Source organism: Medicago sativa, chromosome 4 (assembly GCF_051527215.1).
Source record: "Medicago sativa cultivar Bolivia chromosome 4, Bolivia_mono, whole genome shotgun sequence".
NCBI classification, from domain to species: Eukaryota; Viridiplantae; Streptophyta; class Magnoliopsida; order Fabales; family Fabaceae; genus Medicago; species Medicago sativa.
The window spans coordinates 63,033,352-63,059,330 of record NC_140752.1 but is presented as its reverse complement, the minus strand read 5'-3'; the positions used below and the strand labels follow the sequence as shown (position 1 = coordinate 63,059,330).

The 25,979-nt window shown below is 37.0% G+C and overlaps 1 protein-coding gene and 1 pseudogene across 1 annotated transcript; both read left to right on the top strand.

Annotated features, from left to right (window-relative positions):
- Positions 1-13,616: 13,616 nt before the first annotated feature.
- On the top strand, positions 13,617-16,224 carry LOC146930562 (uncharacterized; annotated as a pseudogene).
- A 1,804-nt stretch (positions 16,225-18,028) lies between these two features.
- LOC146930561 (uncharacterized) lies at positions 18,029-19,285 on the top strand. The gene has a single exon (XM_085707571.1). It carries the CDS (start codon positions 18,029-18,031, stop codon positions 19,283-19,285), a length of 1,257 nt encoding a protein of 418 aa, XP_085563697.1.
- The last annotated feature ends 6,694 nt before the right edge of the window (positions 19,286-25,979 follow it).

Genomic DNA, 25,979 nt, shown 5'->3' with positions numbered 1-25,979 from the left:
GAGAAAGATAGAGAGTGTGATTGGTTGATATGTTGTGATATAAAAAAGTGATAGAGATAAAGCAAGACGTTGAATAAGTGTAAAAATAAATTATGAGATGTTCAAATATCATTATTAAGTAACCATTCATTTGACATCTTCATATCAGAAATGATAAATGGACACATAAATCCAAACATAATACATACACCATATTGGTATTGTAGCTTTATACATCTTTTTTATTTTATTTTTTTAATTTGCATTCCTTCTCTCTCCTTCAAGCTATCTCTCAACCATCTTTCTCTATGTTAACTGCAACATCTCAGTTGCCACCGTCATCGTCAATTTTTCTTTGTTCTATCCTATTTTCGTGTGATTTTCGAACATATTTGCGACAGTGAGGACGGATCTGAGCTCAGTTTTCTCTCGTCGAAGTTTTAAATGGATCTCGGTTGAGTTTTCTCAGTGATGATTCGTTGCTGGTGAGTGAAGGTGAGAAAAAACACAAGAAGGGGGGTTGAATTGTGTTTTTAAAAAATTCTTCGTTTCTCTAAACAACTGAATACACTGATCAGAAGCTAAGTGAGACAGCTTCTGAAGTGATGATCAGAATCTAAATGCAGCGGAATAAAACAGAGAGAGAGAAGAAGAACGACACAAAGCAATTATACTGGTTCCTTCCACAATCCGGAAGTAGTCCAGTCCCCCTTGCACTTCCAAGGAGATTTCACTATGAGTAATATCTGATTACAAATGCTCAAGCACACAAGCAAGAGACTTCCAATGCTCAAGCACACAAGCAAGAGACTTCCAATGCTCAAGCACACAAGCAAGAGACTTCCTTTGCTCAAGAACACAATCAAGAGACTTCCTGCTCAAGCACAACTGCAAGAGACTTCCTAACTAAACAAAATTACACAGAAAATTGTTTAAGGTTGAACACTTGATATACAATCAGAGGTGCTCGCAATACAAATCAGATACAGACTCAATGGACTTAAGAATTTCTAAGATATGACTTTGAGACACAGAAATTCTAAGTGAATGCAGAACAATTTCAGCAGAGGTTTGGTACTTGTGAAAATCTTGTGAGTCTTTCGTTCAGCGTTCTTGCATTACCAAATCTCTAGGTCTTCACTCCTTTATATAGAGGTGTGAAAGAGACGTTGTGAAATTGCCAGCACACCAAAGAGTCGTTGTTGAAGCTTGATCTTTCACCAATGATCTTTTGCCTGATTTGGTTGTTGTCCTATGAAGAACAAATTTGAAATCCATTCCTTATCCAAAGGAACATCTATGCAGGCGAGACCGTATTCTGGAGCTGTTTTCTTGTCTTGAAGTGCAGACACAAAACAGAGTAGTGGAGAACGTGGTTGTACAATTCGTACAAAGTACAATGTCAACGCTTTCGTCCAAATTGCAAACACACACACCTTCAAACACCTTTGAAATGACCGTTGCAAGCTCCACTAATCCTTTGTTTGTGTTTTCGAATCCAATAGACAGCTTTTGCATTGATGATTCTTCAATTCTTGATTCTTTGCAAATCCAGTTGATATTCAGCTTCTGGTGAAATGACTTCTGATGAGGCAGCTTCTGATGATGCAGCTTCTGATGATGCAGCTTCTGATGAGATGACTTCTGCAGCTTCTGATGATGCAGCTTCTGATGATGTGACTTCTGGACCTCTTGTCTTCAGGAGCACTATTCTTCAGGAGCAGCTTACTTCAGGAGCGCTATTTCTTCAGGAGCAGCTTGACTTCAGGAGCGCTTTTTCTTCAGGAGCAAGTTGCCTTCAGGAGCGTCCAAGCTTCAAATTTTTGTTGTTTCCATAGCTCTTTATTTGCTCATTCAGAACCAATGATGATGTAACTTTAAACTTATGGTCCTGTACACTTGAACAAATATTAGCTAATCCAATTTACAATTTTTAATACCTTGTTATCATCAAAACTCTTTAAGGTTTATTGTTAAACACATTTTGTTCCAACAATCTCCCCCTTTTTGATGATGACAAACAAAAGTATTTAAAATTGATCAATTGTTGTTAATCTAATTAACAAGTTGACTTTGGGGTTCTGAGGTTTGTAAGCTCAACTCCCCCTGAGTCTGATAGTCTTTAAGGTGAGGTTTGTAAGCTCCCCCTAAGTTCTATCCAGGTTAATTAAATTCATTTTGCGCAATAATTATTATCAGAGCTTAAAAGCAAAATTGAATCATTGAAAGAATTTACTTATAGATAAGAAGAATGGTTCAATTAACTTTACTTGAATTTTGATACTCCTTCGTTCATTCATAGCTTATACCAATAAGGTAAAAAGATAGAAGTTTTTCAAAAATTTCAAATGCCATTAATGGGGCTCAGAGCCTTTAAATACTTGTCACATATACTCCCCCTTTTGTCATTATCAAAAAAAATTAGAATAAATTTAAGCATAAAAGACAAAAAGATATGAGAAAAAACTCAAACAGGAGAGAGTATAAAAGAAAATGAACTAAATAAGTCAGAGCAAAAATCATGTATATTCAATTGTCAGAAGCAGCTAAACAGTCAGAATCAGTAAGCATTCAGAAGCAAAAGAAATAAGACAAGATGATTTCAGAAGCAAGGACTAAGAAAATAAAACAAACAACAAACAAAGAAAAACACAAGGGTGTGCAACTAAGGGTTGGTTTGTTGTTGTTTCTTCATCTCTTCCATTTCTTCAATCTTCTTCTTCAACAATTCTTCAAGTTGTTGTTGCCTCTGAAGAAGAGCTTGTTCCCTTTCTCTAGCTTCTTGCTGCTGCTGTGCCATCTGTTTCTTCAGAAGCTTACACAGCCTTGCTTCTCTGGTCAAGTAATCCGTTTCAAAGAAGAAAGGCTGGTTTGCCAAGAGCAGTGTAGAACTTCTTACTCTAAGACTCTGATTCAGGTTTTCCATTAGCCTTCTGACTGAAGCTTGCTTGACTCTGATGCATTTAGCCTTGATTTCTTCAATAACCTCAGCTGCCCGGTTCTGAAGAGATACCCAGGAGTCTTCATATGCACCTGTGAGATCAATCGTCCTTCTTTGATCCACCAGATTGTGCATCTGACTCAAGATTGTCAGAAGCTCAGAATTGATATATCCAGATTCCAGGATGTTTGTGGGTGGATGTTCAAGGATTTCAAGATCAGAATCACTGATTTCTAAGTCTTGAATAGGGTTAGGAACTGGAATGGTAAGGTGTGTTTGTGTGTTAGAAGATGAGGGCTGGTCAGAATCAATGTGTGTGGTGGAGGTTGAGGCTTGAACATTGACTAGAGAGATGTCAACATCCATGGGAGTTGGTTCAGGAGAGTGTTCAGGTAAAGGTTGAAATTCAGTTTCAGATGGTGGTTGTTGTGGTGAAGTTGTTGTTTGAGTGTTGAGTTGGGGGTCAGTGATGGCTATTGGTGATTGTGGGAGTGTTGTGGGTTTTTGTGGTTCAGGTGTTTGTTGATGAGGGTTTTCTGAAACAACTTTTTCAGAAGCAGCTGCTTCTGGAGTTGTTTCAGAGGCTTTTTCTGAGGCTTTGTCTATGGGTAACTCACCTGAGTAGTGGAGAGCAAGATTGTCTAAGACAGAAGTGTCTTCTATTGGTTCAGGTGCTGATGGTGAAGAGGGTGAAGTGGGGATAGAGGTGACTGGAATCTGGATTACCTGATCTGCAGGGCCAGCTTCAGAAGTGATAGTACTAGGTGCTTTCAGAACCGCTTCTGAAGCTTTAACAGCCACTTCCTTGACTTCTTCAGACTTCTTCTTGAAAAATTCATCACAATTCTCCAGACCTGAAGCCTTGAGCCTTTGATCCCTCTCCAAATTGTATTGAGCTTCTTTCCTTTTTAATTCAGCTAGCATCTGAACAGCTTGCCCATCAGCTTCTTTCTCCATATCAGAAGTTACTTCAACCATTGGAGTGAAGATTAGTTCAGATGCCTTCTTCTTGTGCTCATTTGCCTTTATCCCATCAAGAGCTTTATTCAGATGCTCTTCTGTGATGACTGACTCTGATCTGTCCTTGCTTCTTTTTATGGGAATAGAAGCAGCCCTAATTTTCTTCTTCTCCATTCTATCTGCTAACTTATCAGCAGCGTATTCCTTAGCCATCCTTTCCATGACTGGAGTTACTTCAAACATAGAGTTTTTCAACTCAAGAGGAGCTTTCTTCTTCTTCAACTTGGGATCAGCTTCTTCTTTCTCTAACTCGTCCAGAGCTTCATCCAACTTCTCTTTATGGTAGACAGTTTCAGTCTTTCCTCTCTTTCTCTTAACAACTTTCAGTTGCTTGACCTTATCAGCAGCAGCTCCAGGAGCATTTTTAACTTTCTTCACTTTAACAGGAGCAGCTTCATCCTGAGTGCTTGCATCTTCCTCCAAGATGTACTCAGCTACTAAATTGGCTAAGATTTCAGGGTTGCTTTCTTTAAAGATGGGAGGAAAGTCCCTGATTATCTCAGTCTCAGCAGTTGTCATCTCTAACCACTTCTCATCTTTAGGGGCTTCTTTGAAGAACTTCATAGAGTGTAAGCTCCTGCTACTGATAGTCCTTTCAGCAGTAGAGACTTTGAAACATTTATCAGAAGCACTCCTTGTCCTTTTTAAGAACTCCAGCACCCTTCCTTGATGAAAGATTTCAGACAGCAATCTTCCATAGGGTACTTGTTTTCTTTCTCTTGTAATGCTTTCGTTTATGGCCCAGCAGAGATGATCCATTACATATCTTGGGAAGTTTATCTTTTCCAAAATAGCCATGAAGTAGATTGCTAGCTTCTGTTGATTGTTGGGTTGGTCAGATCCTCCTGCTCTTTGAAAGAAGCAATCATTACTGAACTTCACCAACATCCTGTTGTGAATCTCCATTTCAGAAGGCTTTGCATCCTTCTTCCCACCCAAAAGAGTGTTGTAGTAACCTTGTAGCAGGACATCTTCCTTCCTGACTATTTCTTGGAATCTTCCCTCTGCATGCCTTCTACAAGCTTTAGCTATAACTTCCTCAGTGATGGTTATAGGAATGCCCATCACTTCAGACCTTATTTCTAAGCTGTCAAATGATGTAGGATTCATACCCATGACCATTTTCCCTTTCTTTGACCCAGCTTGTTTGCTTACAACTTTTGCAGGCTTTTCATTGTACACTTCAGCTTTTAACCAAAAGTCCTTGACCAAATTCACATATGTTGGCCCATTTAGCATTCTGAAATACTCAGACAGCTCCTGTGTTTCTATTAAACCTTCCATGTTTACTTCGTACTTCTTGAGTGAAGTAAAATCCACTGGTGACTCTATTTGGACTATCAAGGATTCCCATGGAATATCCATAGTCTTTTCTTTGTAGATGGACCCAGATTCTGATACGCTTTGCTTGTTTGATGTAGATTCTGAAACTTTTGAGCTTGATGATGCCATTTGATGATTGACGAAGATTTGAAGAAGATGAAGATTTTTAGGGTTCTAAGGTTGAGAGAATGCGCTTACTTCGCAAGAGATTTGAGAGCAAATGTGTTTGTTGTGAGTGAGTAGTGTGTGAATTGACAAAGTGTTAAAAGTAAAACGATTGCAATTCAAAAGAGACAAACAAACATAACATTAATGACAAAATTGGGGGCGCGTGAAAAGTACTTTCAAAGCTTTTTAAATCATCATTGCCCTTTTAGTTATACACCAACACATACAGGCCACGTAAGAAGTTCACAGAGTAACTACCAAGTTAGTGGGCCAGAAGTTATTTTTTTTTTTTAAAAGGTAACTTCCAACGTTTCCACTAATTCAACTATTCAGAAGCAATAAATCCAGCTTCTGGACTTCAGATGCTGACGTCATCATCAGAAGCGAGTTTTCCTCAGAACCTCAATAAAGAGCTTCTGATGGACTACTGCTTCTGAACTAACTTCAGATCCTAAAATCCTATTCAGGAGCAAGCAAGCATTTAATCAGATACAAAGTGCATGTTCAAATTTTTCTTTATAAAATCAAATCTTTCAACAGTTAAAGGCTTAGTAAATATATCAGCCCATTGATTTTCAGTATCAATGAATTGTATATCTAAAATTCCTTTTTGAACATAATCTCTGATAAAATGGTGTTTGATTTCAATGTGCTTCGCTCTTGAATGCAAAATTGGATTTTTAGACAAACAAATAGCAGCAGTATTATCACAATAAATGGGAATACTGTTAGCAGTTATCTGATAATCTTCCAACTGATGTTTCATCCAAAGTAGTTGTGTACAACAACTTGCAGCTGAAATGTATTCTGCTTCTGCTGTAGACATAGCAATAGTTGTTTGTCTTTTGCTAGCCCAGGATATAAGATTATCGCCCAGAAATTGACAATTGCCACTGGTTGACTTTCTTTCAATCCTATCACCAGCATAATCAGCATCACAGAATCCAATTAGCTTATAATCTAAGGATTTCCTATAAAGGAGTCCAAGATTGGTTGTTCCTTTCAAATACCTGAAGATTCTCTTGATAGCAGTCATATGAGATTCTCTAGGATCTGATTGGAATCTTGCACACAAGCATACACTGAATAAAATATCTGGCCTAGATGCAGTGAGGTATAACAAAGAACCAATCATACCTCTATACAGCTTCTGATCTACTTTAGTTCCTTCATCTTCTTTGCTCAGATTGCACGTAGGATGCATTGGAGTGTTCATCACTTTACAATCTTCAAGTTTGAACTTCTTCAGAAGCTCCTTTGTGTACTTTGATTGATGAACATAGACTCCATCTTTGCATTGATTGATTTGAATGCCAAGGAAGAACTTCAGCTCTCCCATCATGCTCATTTCAAATTCATCCTGCATTAACTCAGAAAATTCCTTGCAAAGAGATGCATTAGTAGAACCAAATATTATATCATCAACATATATTTGCACAACAAGAATATCTTTCCCAAGGGTCCTTCTGAAGAGTGTAGTGTCAACCTGTCCTCTCTTAAAATCATTTTTGATTAAGAAATTACTTAGTCTATCATACCAAGCTCTGGGAGCTTGTTTCAAGCCATATAGTGATTTCTTCAATTTAAAAAACATGGTCAGGATATTTAATATCCTCAAATCCAGGAGGTTGCTTAACATACACTTCTTCTTCTATGACACCATTGAGAAATGCACTCTTGACATCCATCTGAAATAATATTATGCCATGATTAACTGCATAGGAAAGAAGTAACCTGATTGCTTCCAATCTTGCAACTGGAGCAAACGTTTCAGTGTAATCAATGCCTTCTTGTTGACTATACCCTTGTGCAACAAGTCTGGCTTTGTTTCTTGTTACTTCACCTTGCTCATTCAGCTTGTTTCTGAATACCCATTTTGTTCCAATAATGTTCTTGTGCTGAGGTTTGGGTACCAGATCCCACACATCATTTCTTTGAAATTGATTCAACTCTTCTTGCATAGCTAGGATCCATCCATCATCTGAAAGTGCTTCATCAACTGTTGTAGGTTCAATCATTGAGATTAGTCCAATCATTGACTCTTCTTGTCTGAAATGTGATCTTGTTCTTCTTGGACTATCTTTGTTTCCAATGATTAGCTCCTCAGGATGTGAAGACTTGTGTTTGAATGTGTTTCTGGGAGGATCTTCTTGATGTGAGCCATCTTGTGCTTCATCAGAAGCAGTTTCATCTTGCGCTTCTGATGTGGGTTCAGCTTCTGGACTATCTTCAGACTCAGCTATCTGATCAGGTTCTGGAGTAGCTTCAGGAACCTGTATCTCTGCAAAACTTTCACCCTGCTTTGAAGTTTTATCTTCAAGCTCCTTGTCATCAAATTTAACGTGCATAGATTCTTCAACAGAGAGTGTTTCTGAATTATACACTCTGTATGCCTTTGACCTTTCAGAGTAACCTAAAAAGATTCCTCTTTGGGCCTTGGCATCAAATTTCTTTAGGTAGAGCTTGTTGTTCAGAATGTAACAAGTACATCCAAATTGATGAAAGTAAGAGATATTGGGTTTTCTTCCTTTAAAGAGTTCATATGCTGTTTTCTCCAAAATAGGTCTAATATAGATCCTGTTTTGAACATAGCATGCTGTATTCACTGCTTCTGCCCAAAAATGTTTTGGTAAATTGTTTTCATGAATCATGGTTCTGGCCATTTCTTGTAAAGTTCTATTCTTTCTCTCTACAACTCCATTTTGTTGTGGTGTTCTAGGAGAAGAGAATTCATGGAAAATTCCATGTTTTTCACAAAAAGCTTCAAATGGCTCATTTTCAAATTCTCCACCATGATCACTTCTGACTTTCAAAATTTTTGATTCTTTTTCAGATTGAATTTGAGTGCAGAAGCTACTGAATACATCACACGCAACATCTTTACTCTTTATGAATTTCACCCAAGTCCATCTGCTGTAATCATCAACAATGACTAATCCATATCTACTTCCATATAAGGATGCAGTACTTACTGGTCCAAATAAATCAATATGGAGTAATTCTAAAGGTCTTGAGGTTGAAACAATATCTTTTGTTTTAAAAGATGATTTCACAATTTTCCCTCTCTGACATGCACCACAGAGTGCATCTGAATGATAGTCAATGTCTGGTAGCCCTTTCACCAGTTGTAACTTACTAAGCTTAGAGATTAACCTCCAGTTAGCATGTCCCAACCTTCTGTGCCACATCCATTTCTTATCATTCACTGATAGTAGGCAAATCACCTTCTGATCAGCCAGTTCAGAAAAATTGATTTTATAGACATTGTCAACTCTCTTTCCTTTGAACACAATGGATTTGTCTTCCTTGTTGATTACTGTACAGTTGGGTTTTTCAAAAAACACATCATAACCATTATCACAAAATTGACTAATGCTCAAAAGGTTATGTTCAAGACCATCTACCAACCATACATTATTAATCGAGGTAGAGGAGTTACCAATAGTTCCTGTACCTATGATCTTGCCTGACTGGTTGCCTCCAAATTTCACATTTCCTCCCTCTTTCATTGTTAGGCTGAGGAACATGGACTTGTCTCCTGTCATGTGTCTTGAGCAACCACTGTCTAGGTACCATGATCTTTGCTTTGGCACTGCTCTTAGACATACCTGCATCATTGACATTTTTAGATTTAGGTACCCATTGCTCTATGGGTCCTGGAAGGTTAGTACATAAGGCTTTACTCTTCACTTCTTGTACCTTGTGCTGTGAGTTGGATTGCTTCTGATTAACCATCACCTTAGGTTTTGGTACTTCAGAAGTAGTAACTGTCTTCTTCTGAAACTTAGACTTCAGAACCCCAGATTTTGGTTTCACCAGACTCTGAGGAATAGGTTCTGATCTTTTCAGGATCCTAACCTTTGAAGTTTTGGAATCAGATTTGATCATAGCCTTTGACTTAGAGTTCTTTGGCTTTGAAGTAATCTTAGCCTTAGAACTAGAAGCTTCAGGTTCTGATTGAACAACAGTTTCCAACTCAGCCCCTTCTGGTACAAAGAATGTTTTCAGACCTTCCTTGATGCATTCACAACAAGACTTTAGATTGGTTTTCTCCAGTTTCACTTCTGGAAAGCCAATTCCTCTGCCATTGTTCTTGTAAATGCTATAAATCATAGAAGCCACTCTGCTTCTGTCAATGCCAGATATAATAAAATCTTCAAGAGCAATTTCATGGTTACTTAAAGGTTTTTCATTACACTTTTCTTGTAGCTTCTGACATAAGAACCTGAGCTGATCTTCATATGTTTTACACATGAAGTCAAAGCCCCTAAGTCCTTGTTCAGAAGCTTTCAGATCCAATAAAGTTGATTTTTGCTGTTGTACCAAATCAGCATATTTTTCTTTTAAATCCTTCAACTCATTGGTTCTTACTTCAAAATGTGTAAGAAGTTCTTTAAGTGACTCAACAAGTTCATCTCTGGGAATTTTGGAATATACCTCATTTTCATCTTCTGAGTCTGAATTTGACCCAGCTTCTGAAGTTGCTGTTGCTACCAACCCAACAGCTACCTTTGCATCTTCATCAGCTTCCTCTTTATCAGATCCAGATTCACTACCCAAATCATCCCAGGTTGCCATTAAACTCTGCTTAATCTGCTTCTTGAATTTGCTTGGTTTGAATGTAGACCTCTTTGACTTGTCCTTTGACTTTTCTCTTTGAAGATCAGGGCATTCAGCAATGAAGTGACCTGGCTTCTTACAGTTGAAGCATCCCTTCTGATCTTCTTTCCTTGAGCTTCTGGAGTTACCCCTTCTGGAGAGAAACTTTCTGTTCTTCTTGGCCAGATATTGAAGTCTGTTCTAGAGCATGGCCATTTCTGCAGCATCTGGTTCAGAATCTGAACTTGACTGTTCTTCCTCTTCAGATTCAACCACTTTGAGAGCTTTTGATGACTTGCCTTTGGATGGAAGAGCTATTGATTTACTCTTCTTAGTAGACTCATGTTCATTAAGACTTAACTCATGAACTTTGAGAGAACTAACAAGATCTTCGACACTTAAAGTGTTTAAATCTTTAGCTTCCTCAATGGCAGTCACCTTCGGTCTCCATCTGGCAGGTAAGCTTCTGAGAATCTTGCTTACATGATCAGAAGCAACATAGCTCTTCTTTAGAATCTGTAGACCAGAAACTAAGGTTTGAAACCTTGAGTACATCTCCTCAATAGTTTCATCATCCTTCATTTTGAATAACTCATACTGATGTACAAGCAGGAGAGCCTTTGCTTCTTTGACCTTCTTGCTCCCTTCATAATTTGAACAGAGAGAAGCAAACATAGCTTTAGCAGTGGATTTGTCACTCATCTTCATGTATTCAGCTTTGGGTATGGCAGTGACAAGAGCTCCTCTGATAATATGATGCTTCTTGTAAAGTTTCCTCAGTTCTGGAGTATGTTTCTTTCTATCCACAGCAGCTCCTTCTTCATCAAGGACTAAACCACCAACGCCGTCTTCCAGAATATCCCACAATTCTTCATCTAGGCTCATGATGTAACTGTAAAAATTGGTCTTCCACCAAGAGAACTCTTCAGCATCTCCATTGAACTTTGGAACTTTTCCAACACTGGTTTTCTTACTATCACTATAATCATGTGAGACATTTTTATAGCTAGTATCACCATCAGGAGGAGGAGTAGTCATGTTTTTCTCAGATCTTTGACTGTTGCACGGTTAAGTGATACACAACAGACCAAGGCTCTAGATACCAATTGAAGGTGAGAAAAAACACAAGAAGGGGGGTTGAATTGTGTTTTTAAAAAATTCTTCGTTTCTCTAAACAACTGAATACACTGATCAGAAGCTAAGTGAGACAGCTTCTGAAGTGATGATCAGAATCTAAATGCAGCGGAATAAAACAGAGAGAGAGAAGAAGAACGACACAAAGCAATTATACTGGTTCCTTCCACAATCCGGAAGTAGTCCAGTCCCCCTTGCACTTCCAAGGAGATTTCACTATGAGTAATATCTGATTACAAATGCTCAAGCACACAAGCAAGAGACTTCCAATGCTCAAGCACACAAGCAAGAGACTTCCAATGCTCAAGCACACAAGCAAGAGACTTCCTTTGCTCAAGAACACAATCAAGAGACTTCCTGCTCAAGCACAACTGCAAGAGACTTCCTAACTAAACAAAATTACACAGAAAATTGTTTAAGGTTGAACACTTGATATACAATCAGAGGTGCTCGCAATACAAATCAGATACAGACTCAATGGACTTAAGAATTTCTAAGATATGACTTTGAGACACAGAAATTCTAAGTGAATGCAGAACAATTTCAGCAGAGGTTTGGTACTTGTGAAAATCTTGTGAGTCTTTCGTTCAGCGTTCTTGCATTACCAAATCTCTAGGTCTTCACTCCTTTATATAGAGGTGTGAAAGAGACGTTGTGAAATTGCCAGCACACCAAAGAGTCGTTGTTGAAGCTTGATCTTTCACCAATGATCTTTTGCCTGATTTGGTTGTTGTCCTATGAAGAACAAATTTGAAATCCATTCCTTATCCAAAGGAACATCTATGCAGGCGAGACCGTATTCTGGAGCTGTTTTCTTGTCTTGAAGTGCAGACACAAAACAGAGTAGTGGAGAACGTGGTTGTACAATTCGTACAAAGTACAATGTCAACGCTTTCGTCCAAATTGCAAACACACACACCTTCAAACACCTTTGAAATGACCGTTGCAAGCTCCACTAATCCTTTGTTTGTGTTTTCGAATCCAATAGACAGCTTTTGCATTGATGATTCTTCAATTCTTGATTCTTTGCAAATCCAGTTGATATTCAGCTTCTGGTGAAATGACTTCTGATGAGGCAGCTTCTGATGATGCAGCTTCTGATGATGCAGCTTCTGATGAGATGACTTCTGCAGCTTCTGATGATGCAGCTTCTGATGATGTGACTTCTGGACCTCTTGTCTTCAGGAGCACTATTCTTCAGGAGCAGCTTACTTCAGGAGCGCTATTTCTTCAGGAGCAGCTTGACTTCAGGAGCGCTTTTTCTTCAGGAGCAAGTTGCCTTCAGGAGCGTCCAAGCTTCAAATTTTTGTTGTTTCCATAGCTCTTTATTTGCTCATTCAGAACCAATGATGATGTAACTTTAAACTTATGGTCCTGTACACTTGAACAAATATTAGCTAATCCAATTTACAATTTTTAATACCTTGTTATCATCAAAACTCTTTAAGGTTTATTGTTAAACACATTTTGTTCCAACAGTGAGAACGGTGGTGGTCCGAACGGATTTTCGACGGTGTGAGGGGAATAGGATCGCCGACGGCGTGAAGTCGGTTGTCGTGGTGAACAGATGGAAGGGACGATGATGACACGGCGAGAACGATGGTTGTGGTAACCGATATGGATGGTGGTGGTGAACGGTGGCTGACAGTGATGAGAGAGAAAATGTTTGTTGTTGGTCAGAGAGAGAGAGAGAGAGAGAGAGAGAGAGAGAGAGAGAGAGATAGAGAGAGAGAGAGAGGGTGGGTTGGACTTTTATAAAATTGCCCCTCCTTTTAATGTAGAAATGTCAAAATTGCCCATGGTATTGTATTTGTGTCAAATAATTTGTGTTTGGTTATCATTTCTCTCTTCATATTAAGTGGCAGACCTACTTAGAAGACTAGAGTCTTCATCAACTTTTAAGAGTTACAGCTATAATTCTAACTTTTTTTTCCATACTAAAAATCTGATTTCGCACCACTCTTGATGATTTTTTTTCAAGCTAAAGAAAAATTATATTAAATAAAATTTTAACTTTTTTTTTGCACCACTCTTAATGAAAATGAGAACGAAAATACTCTCCAGGTAAGTAGGTTTTGTTTTTCATAAAAGGCCGAAGAGTGATTTAGGGTTTTGTTTTGCACCACTCTTACATCACTATGTTTTTTTCCAGTTAGTTCAATAACAAAAACAATAACATACACAGAAATAACATATACCAGCAACAAAAATAAAAAGAAATAACATATATCACACTTAAGCAAAAATTGATTATATTAACACCAACTGAGAGTCTTTACAAGCACAAGGTGTGTCAGAAAGAACCTCAAAAATTGATTAAATTAACACCAGCTGATGATATACCAACCCAAGACCTAACCATGCTCCACAAAGGGGCGAAAATGGGGCAAGAAAGGAACAAGTGACGCACCGTTTCCAATCCACTGCAACCAGTCACACAAAATTGAGAGTCATGAGAAATGATGTTATGCGTCACCAAATTGTCCCTAGTCAAAAACCTGGTACGAATAAGCTTCCAAACCAAAACAGAGACCTTCAAGGGAACCTATTGGCGTCAAATGAAGTATGAAGTAACTTCCACACTATGAGAGTCTTGACTAGTGAGCAAGTTATACGCTCCCCTACCGAGTAACCATCACAAAGGTCATGCCTTCACAACCACTGATCTGAAATGTTAGACTGCAAAGAAATATTATAAAGTAAACCCATGCACTCCCCTAACAACTCCTCCTCCCACGGCCACAACTGACAGCGCCACTGCCAAACCACCCCTCCTTCCTCCCAAACATATACCACACAATAAAGAAACTTTTTGATAAGCACATACCATAAATTAAAGGCGAGTTCGTTTATCTTGCACCACTCTTATTAATGAAATTTCAATAAAAATGGTGCAAAATAAATGAAAAAAGCTAACGAGTAGGAGTAAGGTTTGCTTGATTCTACCTCCAGATCAAAATGACACGCATACATAAGTGAAAAAAGATAAAAAAAAAAAGAATGAATTAAATAATGTATATTTTTAAAATAATTAATAAGTATTTTCAACGTGTTCCTTCAAAAAAAGTATTTTCAATGTGTGCGCGTCTAATGGCCGGATCCAGATTTTTTTTTTTCTAGTGGTGGCAAGAAAATAGTCCATGAAAGAAAAATATTTTAAGATTTTACCAAATATCCACAAATTCACAAATTTGAGCCAATGTTTTAAGCTTAGTTCCTATGATTTTTTTTTTGAACCAAGCTTAGTTCCTATGATTTAAGTTGCATTATTAACAAATTCACAACTTCATTAACTACAAGAATGAATTTAGGATGATGTGAGGATGGCCCACAAAAACAAATCTAACTACAAACAATGATGTTGAAACACAAAAATATGGGATACCAAATAATACAACACATGTACCGCATATAAAATATGGTAACCAATAATACCTTTTTTCTTTTTATTTTTTTTAAAAAAACATTTTTTTATCAATTATTTTTAAAAAGTTTTTTTTTATTGTAGAGGAGAATTTTGTTGTTAACCAATTTCACCACCTATTAACCAAAAATATGTATATTGTTAAATACTTTTGGAATCTATACACTTATGTCATTTTCTAAATTGTGTAAAATAATTGATCCACACCTTGCATTTTTGTGTTCAACGAAGTAATCTTGTGTAAAATAATTGATCCACACCTTGCATTTTTGTGTTCAACGAAGTAATCATAGTGATTAACGAAATTTATGTTATAAAAGTGGTTAACAACACCTATCCACTTTTTTTTTTTTTTTTTGTCAGGCCTATCCACTTTCCTTAAGGCTTTGTTTGCGAGTTTGGAGGGGAAGGAAAGGGAAGGCTTTGAGGGGTGGAAAATATGATGGAAAATGGAAAAATCTTTCAAATTTTTTAGAAGAGTAGTTTTTTAGAGAACGATAAATTAATGCATATGATTACTATATTTTTAATTTTAAAAATAAGATAACAACATAGATTAAATTTGAAGAATTCATATAAACTCTCCAAAATCCCCCAAAACCCTCCTCCAATACAATTTTTTAGTTCCCCCAAATGAGGAGGGTTTAGTATTATGAAGAAAAGTTAACCCCCCAAAGCCCTCCCTTCCCATTTTCCTCTATTTCTTCCACTTGCTCATTCCTTTTTTCCCAAGATTTCCCCTCCCTTCCCCTCCAAACTCGCAAACAAAGCCTAAATAGAAAAGCGGATGCACTTGTAGACTATGTGTGGCTAAAGCCCCACATGAAATTTCTCCCCCTTTTTTTAATAAAATAAATAAAATACATGTTAAAAATAAGATCTTTTGAATGCTTTGTCACTTGTTAGTGATACCAAAAAATAATTACAAGAAATGAGGGAAGAGAAGAACTTATATCTAAAGTTATTAAAATTTGTAATAAACATGATATTGATGTGCATGATATGGATGCACGGGATGTGCAAAGGAAGAAACCTAGACAACACTCTTCAACTTGTAGTGTTTCTAACTTACATCATTATAAGAATGATTGTTTATTTAGTAGTTTAGAGTTGCGCTTGTAAGAGCTCAATGCTAGGTTTGGTGGAGATGATGATGAACTTTTACAACGTGTTTCATGTTTGAGTCCAGCAAAGTCAGTTGCAGCTTTTGCCGTGAACAAATTATTGAGGATGACTAAGTTTTATCTAAATGATTTTATAGATGTGTTGGAAGTGGCGTTACGCCATCAACTTAAGAATTATGTTATAAATGTTCAATTTGACCCAAAATTTGCTAAGTTGAAAGGACTTTCAAATCTTTGTTCAAAACTTGTGAAAACAAATAAGTGCAACACATTTGGTATGATTTATAAGCTTTTGAAGTTGACTTTGCTCTTGCCGTTAGCAACTGCAAGTGTTGAACGTGTTTTTTCAGCTATAAAACTTTTGAAGAGTCCACTATGTAACAAAATGGGTGATCGGTGGCTCAATGACCGTCTTTGTAACTTATATAGAAATAGATGTTCTTTTAACAATTAGTAATGATGTCATTTTAACTTATTTTCATCAAATGGATATGAGATGATTTTCATTGTAATGTATTGTATCAAACAATATTATTTCTTATTTGAGTTTGTCTAACATGTGCAATATTGCATATGTTAAGGCAACTAAAAGTAGTAACTTTTCATTGAAAAACATCAATTATTTATTAAAAATTTATATATTTAATATAAAATATACAAGTTACAAGACAAACTTGCCATTTAAATTTCTTAACATATGCAAATTTGCACATGATAGAAAAAACCATTCTTATTTTTAATATAGTTTGCATTATTGTTTCTTCAAAATTTTAGCTCCACATATACTAAATGTCTGGATCCGCCCCTGTAAATATTTTTATTCACGTTGTCATTTAATGATCCCAAATATTTTTTATCTCATTTCTTCAACCTCGCGAATATATACACACATTAACGTATAGAGTAATATTTTATGTCCGTCTGTCTTTTTTTGTTACGCTAATGCATATAATTTTTTTAGTGTTGCTTGGTTGAGTGATACCTCACCAATTTTTTTTTGAAAGCATATAATTTTTATATTTTTAAAAACTTTTAACTATTTTACAATTTTTTATTTTTAACTATTTAAAACTAAGTTGATGGTTCATGGTTTTAGAACATTTTTTTTTTGAAAGAAGGAAAAAACAAAACACTTATTCACAGTGGCGAATCTCTTTAGAGACCCACAAGTGCCACTGCACCCCCCAATTTTCCTATAACTACTATATTAGGCATGTTATTACACATAATGTTTGCTTGGCGTGGTGGAAAGACAACATGTCATTCTGGTTGTGGACGTGAGTTTGATACCCCCTACTCACTTTTTTGTTTTTATATTTCTAGTGTATTAATAATGTTTTATTAAAAAAATAAGTTCTCATCCAGACTTGAACAAAAAAAATAAGTTCTCATCCAGACTTGAACCACCATACCCTATGTTGCATTCAAATAGATGAATCGTCACACCTGTTGATAATTTTGCAAAATTTTTGAAACTGTTTGATATATATTTTACAAATATTTGGCACCCCCAACCATAAAATTCAAGTTCCGCCACTGCTTATTCACCTTAAAATGGTGGAATTATAGCAGTAAATTACTTAAAACAAAACAAGTACATTTTTGTGATTAATTCAGTTGCTAAATTAGCTAATGACTTAACTCAATTTTTGTGTTACAAAAATTATTCTCTATAATAAAAATAATTCTTTTTAAAAAAATAAAAAAAGTGAAAGAAGGCATTGTTCACGGAATTGGATCCTCAGTAGCGGCAGACATCTCTGCAGCCGTTTCTGCCGTTCATTATGGGTTGTTTGGTTGGACATTATATGCACGATGAATAGTATCCTAATATCACATTTATTAATGAATAATGCTAGTGGAGGGCCGGCGTATGATGCTGCTGTGACGGAGGAGGACAAGGTGGAGGTTGGTGTGCCGGCGGAGGAGGTGGGGAATGGCTACATTGCGGCATCTCCACCGTCGGGTTTGAGGTTGATACTTGATGGTCAAGGGATGGAGGCCCCAGAAACACCGTGTATGGTGCAATGTGTTGATCCTTTGAAGAAAGTGGAGGCGGTATCTTTAAATGGTATCCAAAACGTGTTGGGTTTTTCGTTCTCTACGCCGAGCGAAGCTAATACCGAAAGGCTAGAAGGTATGAAGGTGATTGATGTCAAGAATAAGGTTATTAGGGAGAGGAAGACGGTGGATCAATGATTATTACAACATTCAATGTTAGAGGTTTGGGGGGGGGGGGGGGCGATCAAGCGTAATAAAATCAAAGAGCTTGTTCGCCATCATAAGGTGGAATTTATGGCAATCCAAGAAACGAAAATGGAGGTGATCAATCAAAATCTTTGTTACGATCTTTGGGGAGGGGAGGATTGTGATTGGGCGTATCTTCCTCCGGATGGCAATAGTGGAGGTATTCTCTCGCTTTGGAGCAAATCCAATTCTACCTTCAATTTTTCTTTTGTTGGAGAAGGATATGTGGGGGTTTGTTTGGATTGGGGGGTGTTGAAACATAGATGTTTTGTGATTAATGTTTACTCCAAATGTGATTTACCCTCAAAAAGGAGGTTATGGGAGAGGCTTATTGAGTTGAGAAGGAGTTTGGGAGAAGGGGTGTGGTGTATTTTAGGGGATTTTAACTCGGTGGCTAGTAGTGATGAGAGAAGGGGGGTGAATGATGAAGTTTCTTCTAGTCAAAGGGAAGAGATCATTCTTTATAATAATTTTGTGCGGATGGTGGAATTGGAAGACTTGAATGTTTTGGGTAGAAGATTTTCGTGGTACCACCCGAATGGGAGATCTATGAGTAGAATTGATAGGGTGCTTATCTCCGATGATTGGGCTTCCTTGTGGGGGGATAATGCTCTTTGGGTGCTTCCTAGAGATGTGTCGGATCATTTCCCTCTTGTGTTGAAAAATGGTGGGTGGGATTGGGGCCCGAGGCCGCTCCACTTCAATAATTTTTGGCTTGAAAATGGTGACTTCAAGGGAGTGGTTGAGGAGGTGTGGAGATCTTTCCCTAGCAATGGGTGGATGGGTTTTGTGTTAAAGGAAAAGCTTAAAGCTTTGAAGTTTAAACTAAAGGAGTGGCATAAAGGAGAGTATGGTGATATGGAAGCTAGAATTTTGAGTTTAGTTCAAGTCATTCAAGAGTTAGATGTGAGGGGAGAGGAAGAGGGGTTGAGTGGGGAGGAAGTGCAACTGAGGAAAGTTTTGTTTGGGGATCTTTGGAAATTGTTAAAAGCAAAGGACGCTAACTTGGTGCAAAGGGCTAGATCTAGATGGCTTAAGAATGGAGATGCAAACTCTAAGTATTTCCATAAGTGTGTGAAGATGAGAGGCAACCGTAATTCTATCAAGGCTTTGAAGGTGGGGGAGGTTTGGGTGCAATCGCCTATGGATGTTAGGAGGGTTGTTGTGGATTTCTTCACTAACCATGTTGCGGCTTCGGTGTGGGCTAGGCCAAAGCTTGACGGTGTGCCTTTCGATCGGGTGGGCGAAGAGGACAATGCTTTTTTGGTGGCTCCTTTTTCCCGAGAAGAGATTGAAGGGGTGGTGGAGGATAGCGATGGCGATTAAAGATCGGGACCGGATGAATTTAATTTTGCTTTTGTAAAGAAGTTTTGGTATTTGATCAAGGATGAGGTGAGGATTATGTTTGACCAATTTCATGGTAATGGGAGGCTCCCAAAGGCTATGTTGGCTTACTTTGTGGCGTTGATACCTAAAGTTAACTCGCCTATGGAGTTGAAAGACTTCCGCCCGATTTCCTTATTAGGTTGTCTTTATAAATTGTTGGCTAAGGTCCTAGCAAGAAGGTTGGCAAGGGTCTTGGGTTCGGTTATTTCTCAAAATCAATCGGCCTTTTTGAAGGGTAGAAATTTGGCGGATGGGGTATTGGTTATTAATGAGATTGTGGGTTTTGCTAAGAAGACAAACTTGGATTGCTTGATTCTTAAGGTGGACTTTGAAAAGGCTTATGACTCGGTGGATTGGGGATTTTTGGTGTATATGATGGAGAGAGTGGGGCTTTGTGCGAAGTGGATTGGGTGGATGAAGGCTTGTGTGTGCGGAGGAAGTATGTTGATTCTTGTCAACGGAAGCCCAACGGAGGAGATCAACATACAAAGAGGTTTAAAACAAGGGGATCCGTTAGCACCGTTCCTTTTTCTTTTGGTGGCGGAGGGATTTAGTGGTTTGATGAGGAACGCGGTACGACTAAATCTTTTTGAGGGTTTCAAGTTAAAGGAGGATGGGAAGGTTTATTCCCATCTTCAATATGCCGACGATACCCTTTGTGTGGGGAAGGCAACGGTGGAGAATCTTTGGACCTTGAAGGCTTTGCTCCGAGGGTTTGAAATGGCTTCTGGGTTGAAAGTTAATTTTTTCAAGAGTTGTTTGTTGGGAATTAATGTTGACTCGGTTTTTATGGAGATGGCTTGTGACTTCTTGAATTGTAGTCAAGGGCGCTTCCCGTTTAAATATTTGGGGTTGCCAGTGGGAGGTAATCCGAGTAGAATTGCAACTTGGGATCCTTTACTTGATCAATTTTCAAATAAGTTGTTTTCTTGGGGGAATAGATACCTTAGCGTTGGTGGTAGAATTGTCCTCCTTAACTCCGTCCTTAATGCTTTGCCTATTTTCTATCTATCTTTTTTTAAGATGCCGGTTAGTGTGGCGAGTAAGATTGTTAGAATCCAAAGGGAGTTCTTGTGGGGTGGTTCGGAGGGGAGTAGGAAAATTAGTTGGGTTAGTTGGAAGGTGGTGTGTCATCCCAAAGATATTGGAGGCTTAGGAGTTAGGGATGTGAGGTTGGTGAATTTGAGTCTCCTTGCTAAGTGGAGATGGAGGTTACTTGAAGGTGACATTACCCTTTGGAAGGAGTTTTTGATGGAGAGATATGGTCGCAAGGTGGGTGATCCTTTGGAAGGAGGGGTTGGATCTTGGCCGAGTAATGCTTCTAGGTGGTGGAAGGACTTGGTGTCACTTTCGAAAGGCGACGAGGAGGATTGGTTTAATGTGGAGTTGGAGAGAAGAGTGGGGAATGGGTCGAGTACGAGCTTTTGGAAAGTGGCGTGGAGAGGGAAGGTGCCGTTTATGATTAAATACCATAGACTTTTTTCTATCTCAATTAATGAAGAGGCGACGGTTCATGATTTGTGTATTCCTATCTCGTTGGGAGGTGGGTGGGCTTTGAATTGGAGGCGTCGCTTGTTCGTTTGGGAAAACACTCTTTTGACGGAATTGTTGGGGGAGTTGGAGGGTTTTGTTGCTTCTAACGACGAAGATAGGTGGAAGTGGAGGTTGGAGGATGATAATGTGTTTTCGGTTAAGTCTATGTATTTGAAGTTGGAAAGAAAAGGGATTGGGGTGGTTGGCACTTCGGAAGGGGAGAGAAGAGTGTTTCGTCAAATTTGGAAGTCCGGGGCACCTTCCAAGGTGATTGCTTTTGTTTGGAAGGCGCTTCTTGATCGTATTCCGACACGCACTAATTTGGAGATTAGAAATTGTCTTCCCCTTGGCATAGGTAATAATTGTGTTTGGTGTGCGGGGGTTGCCGAGTCTACTTCCCACCTCTTTCTTCATTGCGATATGGCGAGAAATATTTGGTTAAATTTGATGGTGTGGTTAGACTTGAATTTTGTTATGCCACCAAATTTGTTTATTCATTGGGAATGTTGGAGTGGGGGACCTATACACAAGAAAATCCGGAAAGGCTTATGGATGATATGGGAGGTAGTTATTTGGGTTATTTGGAGAGCTAGAAATGATCGTATTTTTAATGATAAGCATGCTTTGTGGATTGAGCTAGTGGAGGAGGTGAAGGTGGTGTCTTGGAGGTGGGTGTTAGGGCGTTTCAATGTGCCGGCATGCATGTTTTATGAGTGGTGTTGGTGTCCCCGCGAGTGTTTGTTGAGGTAAGTGGTTTGGAGCAAGTCCGGGAGGTTTTGTGTTGGTCTTGAGGGAGGTTGTGGAAGGTTGCTGCTCCTACTGTCATGCCAGGTTTCTCTTGGTAGTGTTGCTGTCATGACAGCAAGAATTCCCATTCTAGTGGCTTACTGGTTTGCTCCTGGAACTGTTTTGTTTGTTGTTGATCTCCAGATGGTGTGCGGCTTGTGGGGGCTTTGGTTTAGGATGCATGGCAGCTGCGGCTTGTGTAGTGGAGGCTTTATTGTCTGCCTTTCTTCTGGTGCAGCGCGCGGCATTTTGGTAGCTGTTGGTGGCTTTCCTTTCTCGGCCGGCTTGTGTTGGTGTTGACGCACTGATATGCGTGTGGCTTGTCTTTTGTATATGCATGCGTCAGTACTATTATGGGGTTGAGCATTGGTTTTGGGGTGGTTTTTTAAAGGGGTTTTTGTTCGAGCCGGTATTTGTATGGCAACCGATTTCCCCTTCTTTGTATTTTTTTTCTCCACCCGAGCTTTTAGTGCATCTTGCACGGGCTTGTTGGTTAATAATATTTTGCCGTTTCAAAAAAAAAATGAATAATGCTTAATAGTACGATGAAACAAGTTATGCACATGCAAGTGTGCTTAAGAGTGCTACTAATTACTCCATTACTTACTTCTAACTCCAACGACCCTGTGAATTGTGGAATGGGAGAATTATATTTTTATTGAAAAATAATTTTAAATCCAACTACCTTTCTACTGTGGCTATGCACCTAGGATTTAACTTTAACACGTTTCGTCAATTTTCGAACATCATAAATTCGCATCATATATAGAATATCGTTTATTAACCCTCCGGTTCTTTCGCATCATATAGAATATTGTTTATTAACCCTTTGGTTCTTAGGCCAAGAGTACCATAGTAAGAGTTTGGTTAAGAGGTAAGTAAAAATTAATCAAAACTTGTTCTCACTCGAGTTAAACTTGGGTTTTTCTGAATGATTGGTAGAAACTTATTAACCATTTGAGTCACTTGGTTGATGTCATATTTTTTTTTTGTCAAAGTATCACGGTCTATGAAGCTCGAAAACGTGGTACGTGTGCGGGTATGATACGATACAAGTACGTTGATACTCGAAATTTATAAAATGTAGGATACGATACAGCCAATATATGTTAACAAATTTATTATATTAACACTTATATGCATGTGATCAAAATACGCATTAATTATTTTTCATTATTATAAAAGCCACAATTTTTTAAAATAATATATGTGATCAAAATATAAAAAAATGTAAAGTTTTTGTATAAATCATATTCTCTTTTCATTCATATGTTAGGATATTTACATAAGCATCATTAAAAGAATCAAGTGCTCTTTAGGTGTGTGTTATCGGATTGCGTTTTTAGAGAATCCTTGGTCGTATCTCAAAATATAGCTCTTTTCACTCCGGAGTAGTAGATGATGTTCTTTGTATTGTCTGCAGTTTTCCGGTAGCTCGTTAATGGCTTGGAGTGAGATCCTACGGTGCCTCTATCTTTCCGATCTTCGGTGGCTTTAGTTGCTATCTTGGTGCTTGAGTTTTATCTCTTTTGGAGTTATTTTGCATCCTTGTTGTTGTTTGTAGTGTTCAGGGGTTTTGTCTTTGCAATCTTTGATCTTTCCTTGTATTTTGACATTCTTATAGCATATCTTGTGTTGTAGGATGTTTTTATTTTATATATTAATTGTTAGCTTTGCTTCTTAAAAAAAAAAAGGAACTCAACATAAATTTTGTTTATTGTTGGTTAATTGAATCTTCTGTCTCGTTACATTAGTCCACGAAAAATATAATTTTAGGTGGTTTATTGAGAAATAATTCTACAAATTCATATCTAAAATTGAAACATGTACATCTTTACCGAATTTTGACAACATTGTCTCACTTTTTTACCCTCATCTTTTTTAAAATATGTATATGTGAAGTATCATATAAGTATCTTTATGTATTTGTAGAGTATCCTAGAAATATTCTAGTATAAATATCCAATAAAATATTTTAAAAAAATTAATTCTAATACTTTGTGGGTTTGTATCCGCGAGTATCCATAGAGTATTGATATTAATATGCATCCGATACGGATACATCTCCAAGTTTAAAGTATAAATTACTCTCTCCAGTCTTAATTATAAGAAAATTATCAAAAAAAAAAAGTTTCTATATACTCCCTCCGTCCCTATATGTAAGCACTCTTTGTCTCTAATAAAAGGGTGCTTAGATATAAGGACGGAGAGAGTATAAAAAAATGGTTTTGCTAACCAATGCCCTAAGGGCAATGATTAAGGATGTCAAAAATATAAAATTTTAATTAAAAACAATATTTTTTTGACTTTCATAAAGCTAAACATTCAACTTTTCATCAATTTCCAATACATAATTTCTATATTAATCTTCTTAACTAATGTCCTTAGGGCATTAATTAACATTTGTCTTTTTAATAGTATGAGTTTCGTTAACGAGTGCCAGCTTGAGCCACTCTTGAAGCATTCATAATAAAAAAAGGGAAATGTTAACTTGTGCCCTTAAGGCACAAGTTAATGTGTCAAATGTAGAAAGATTTTGTTGGAACTTCTGTATTGAATTCAACTTTTTAACTTTTAATTAATTGAATGCACAAAATTTAAAAGAATATTTCTATTTCTGGGTTGCTTAACATGTGCCCTTAGGGCATAAGATAACATGACCCATAAAAAAAATTATTCTTTAAAATAATTAAAGACTTCAATTTTCAATGCAATAAAAACACAATCTTTAATAAAATCTTATCAATTTTGGTGCTTAAAGAGTATTGTGGGAGCACTAGTTAACAATTTCCTTTTAAAATTAGTAGATATATTTAATATTTCACAACTTTCTATAAGACTATATTTGGAAAAATAATTAAAAAGTTATAAAAATTAATAATTGTATTGATTTTGATGTTTTGTACTTAGGAACCGGGCGCACACAGATTACCCTTAAATTGACAAGACATCACACTTTTTTTTTTTGAGGAAAAAGACATCACACTTATTTCTGAGCATGTACCCCAATTTAGCTGGCAAAAATTTATTATACGACCCAATTACTTGTGGTCACGTACGTTTATTACTATACAACTAACTGAAATACATCTCTGTAGAATTTTTAACCGTTCATTTGGTATTTTATTTTCATAGTCCAACTCCTTAGTTTGGCCATTAATGGCTTGTTTGGAAGAAGAGAAGAAGATGAGAGAGAGATATGGGCGAGAGAAGTTGGAGAGAAATGCTTCCTTTCTGCAGTTTGGAGCATCAGAGAAATTGGGACGATAGATTAAAATGGGCTGGGACCCACACTTTTTTTCATCTCTCCAAAATAGCAGAGAAACACGAGAGAGATAAATAATATCATTACTTTTCCATTTTTAGCCTTTTGTTTTCTTGTTTTCAATTTATGCGGTGCAAATCTACCAACTTACTACGTGAGTGTTTTATCTTTTGTAAGTGTAAGTTTTTTTTAATTGTTGATCAAAACGAATCCATACATTTTGTTAATATAAGCCCTAGATATTATCATTTCAAATCAGTAAAGTTGAATTAAAAAAACATTTATTTACAGAAAATAAGTCAAATTGAATGTGTATAAGAATATGAAATAATAATAACAAAAACTACTATATGAATTATTTTGCACAAAAAAAATATTGTAAATGATATGTATTATTACTAAAATAATAATTAAATTAATTATATAAATTATAACAAAATTAAAAATTAAGTTATGTTAAAATAAAAAATCAATCAATTTTAAATGCAAGGATATTTTTGTCTTTTTAAAATCTAAACACACTTCTTTCTCTTCTATTTCTCTTTTCTTTCTCTTATATCAAACAACTCATCAAATCTACTCTATTTCTCATCTATTTCTCTCTTTTCACACTCTCTCTCACCTATTTCTCTCTTGTCACTTTCTTCTCACAACCAAACACACCCTAAGTGATCATAATTATCCATTATTTGGTCAAATTAAGGGTGTAAATACTTGAGATTTTAGTTCAATTTGTGAAAATAAGTTGCTCACGCTTGATTGATGAATGTGAAAGTTGCTTTTCTCTCATCAAAAGTTTTCTAAACATACATGTTAATTACCCAACGTTAGTTAACCACTGTTGAGTAAACCGACAGCAGTTAATTATCGTTTTGTTTTTTTTTTTTTTTCTTCAAAGTTTTGCATTTTTGAAAAATATTTGGGGCATTTTAACACTATTGTTTGTTTGTTGAAAATTGTTTTTTTCGATCAATCTTATTTACCACTTTCAATCATTCTCAATACCTTTTAAAAATGTTCATGTGCTTAATGGTAAATATGTCTTAGAAA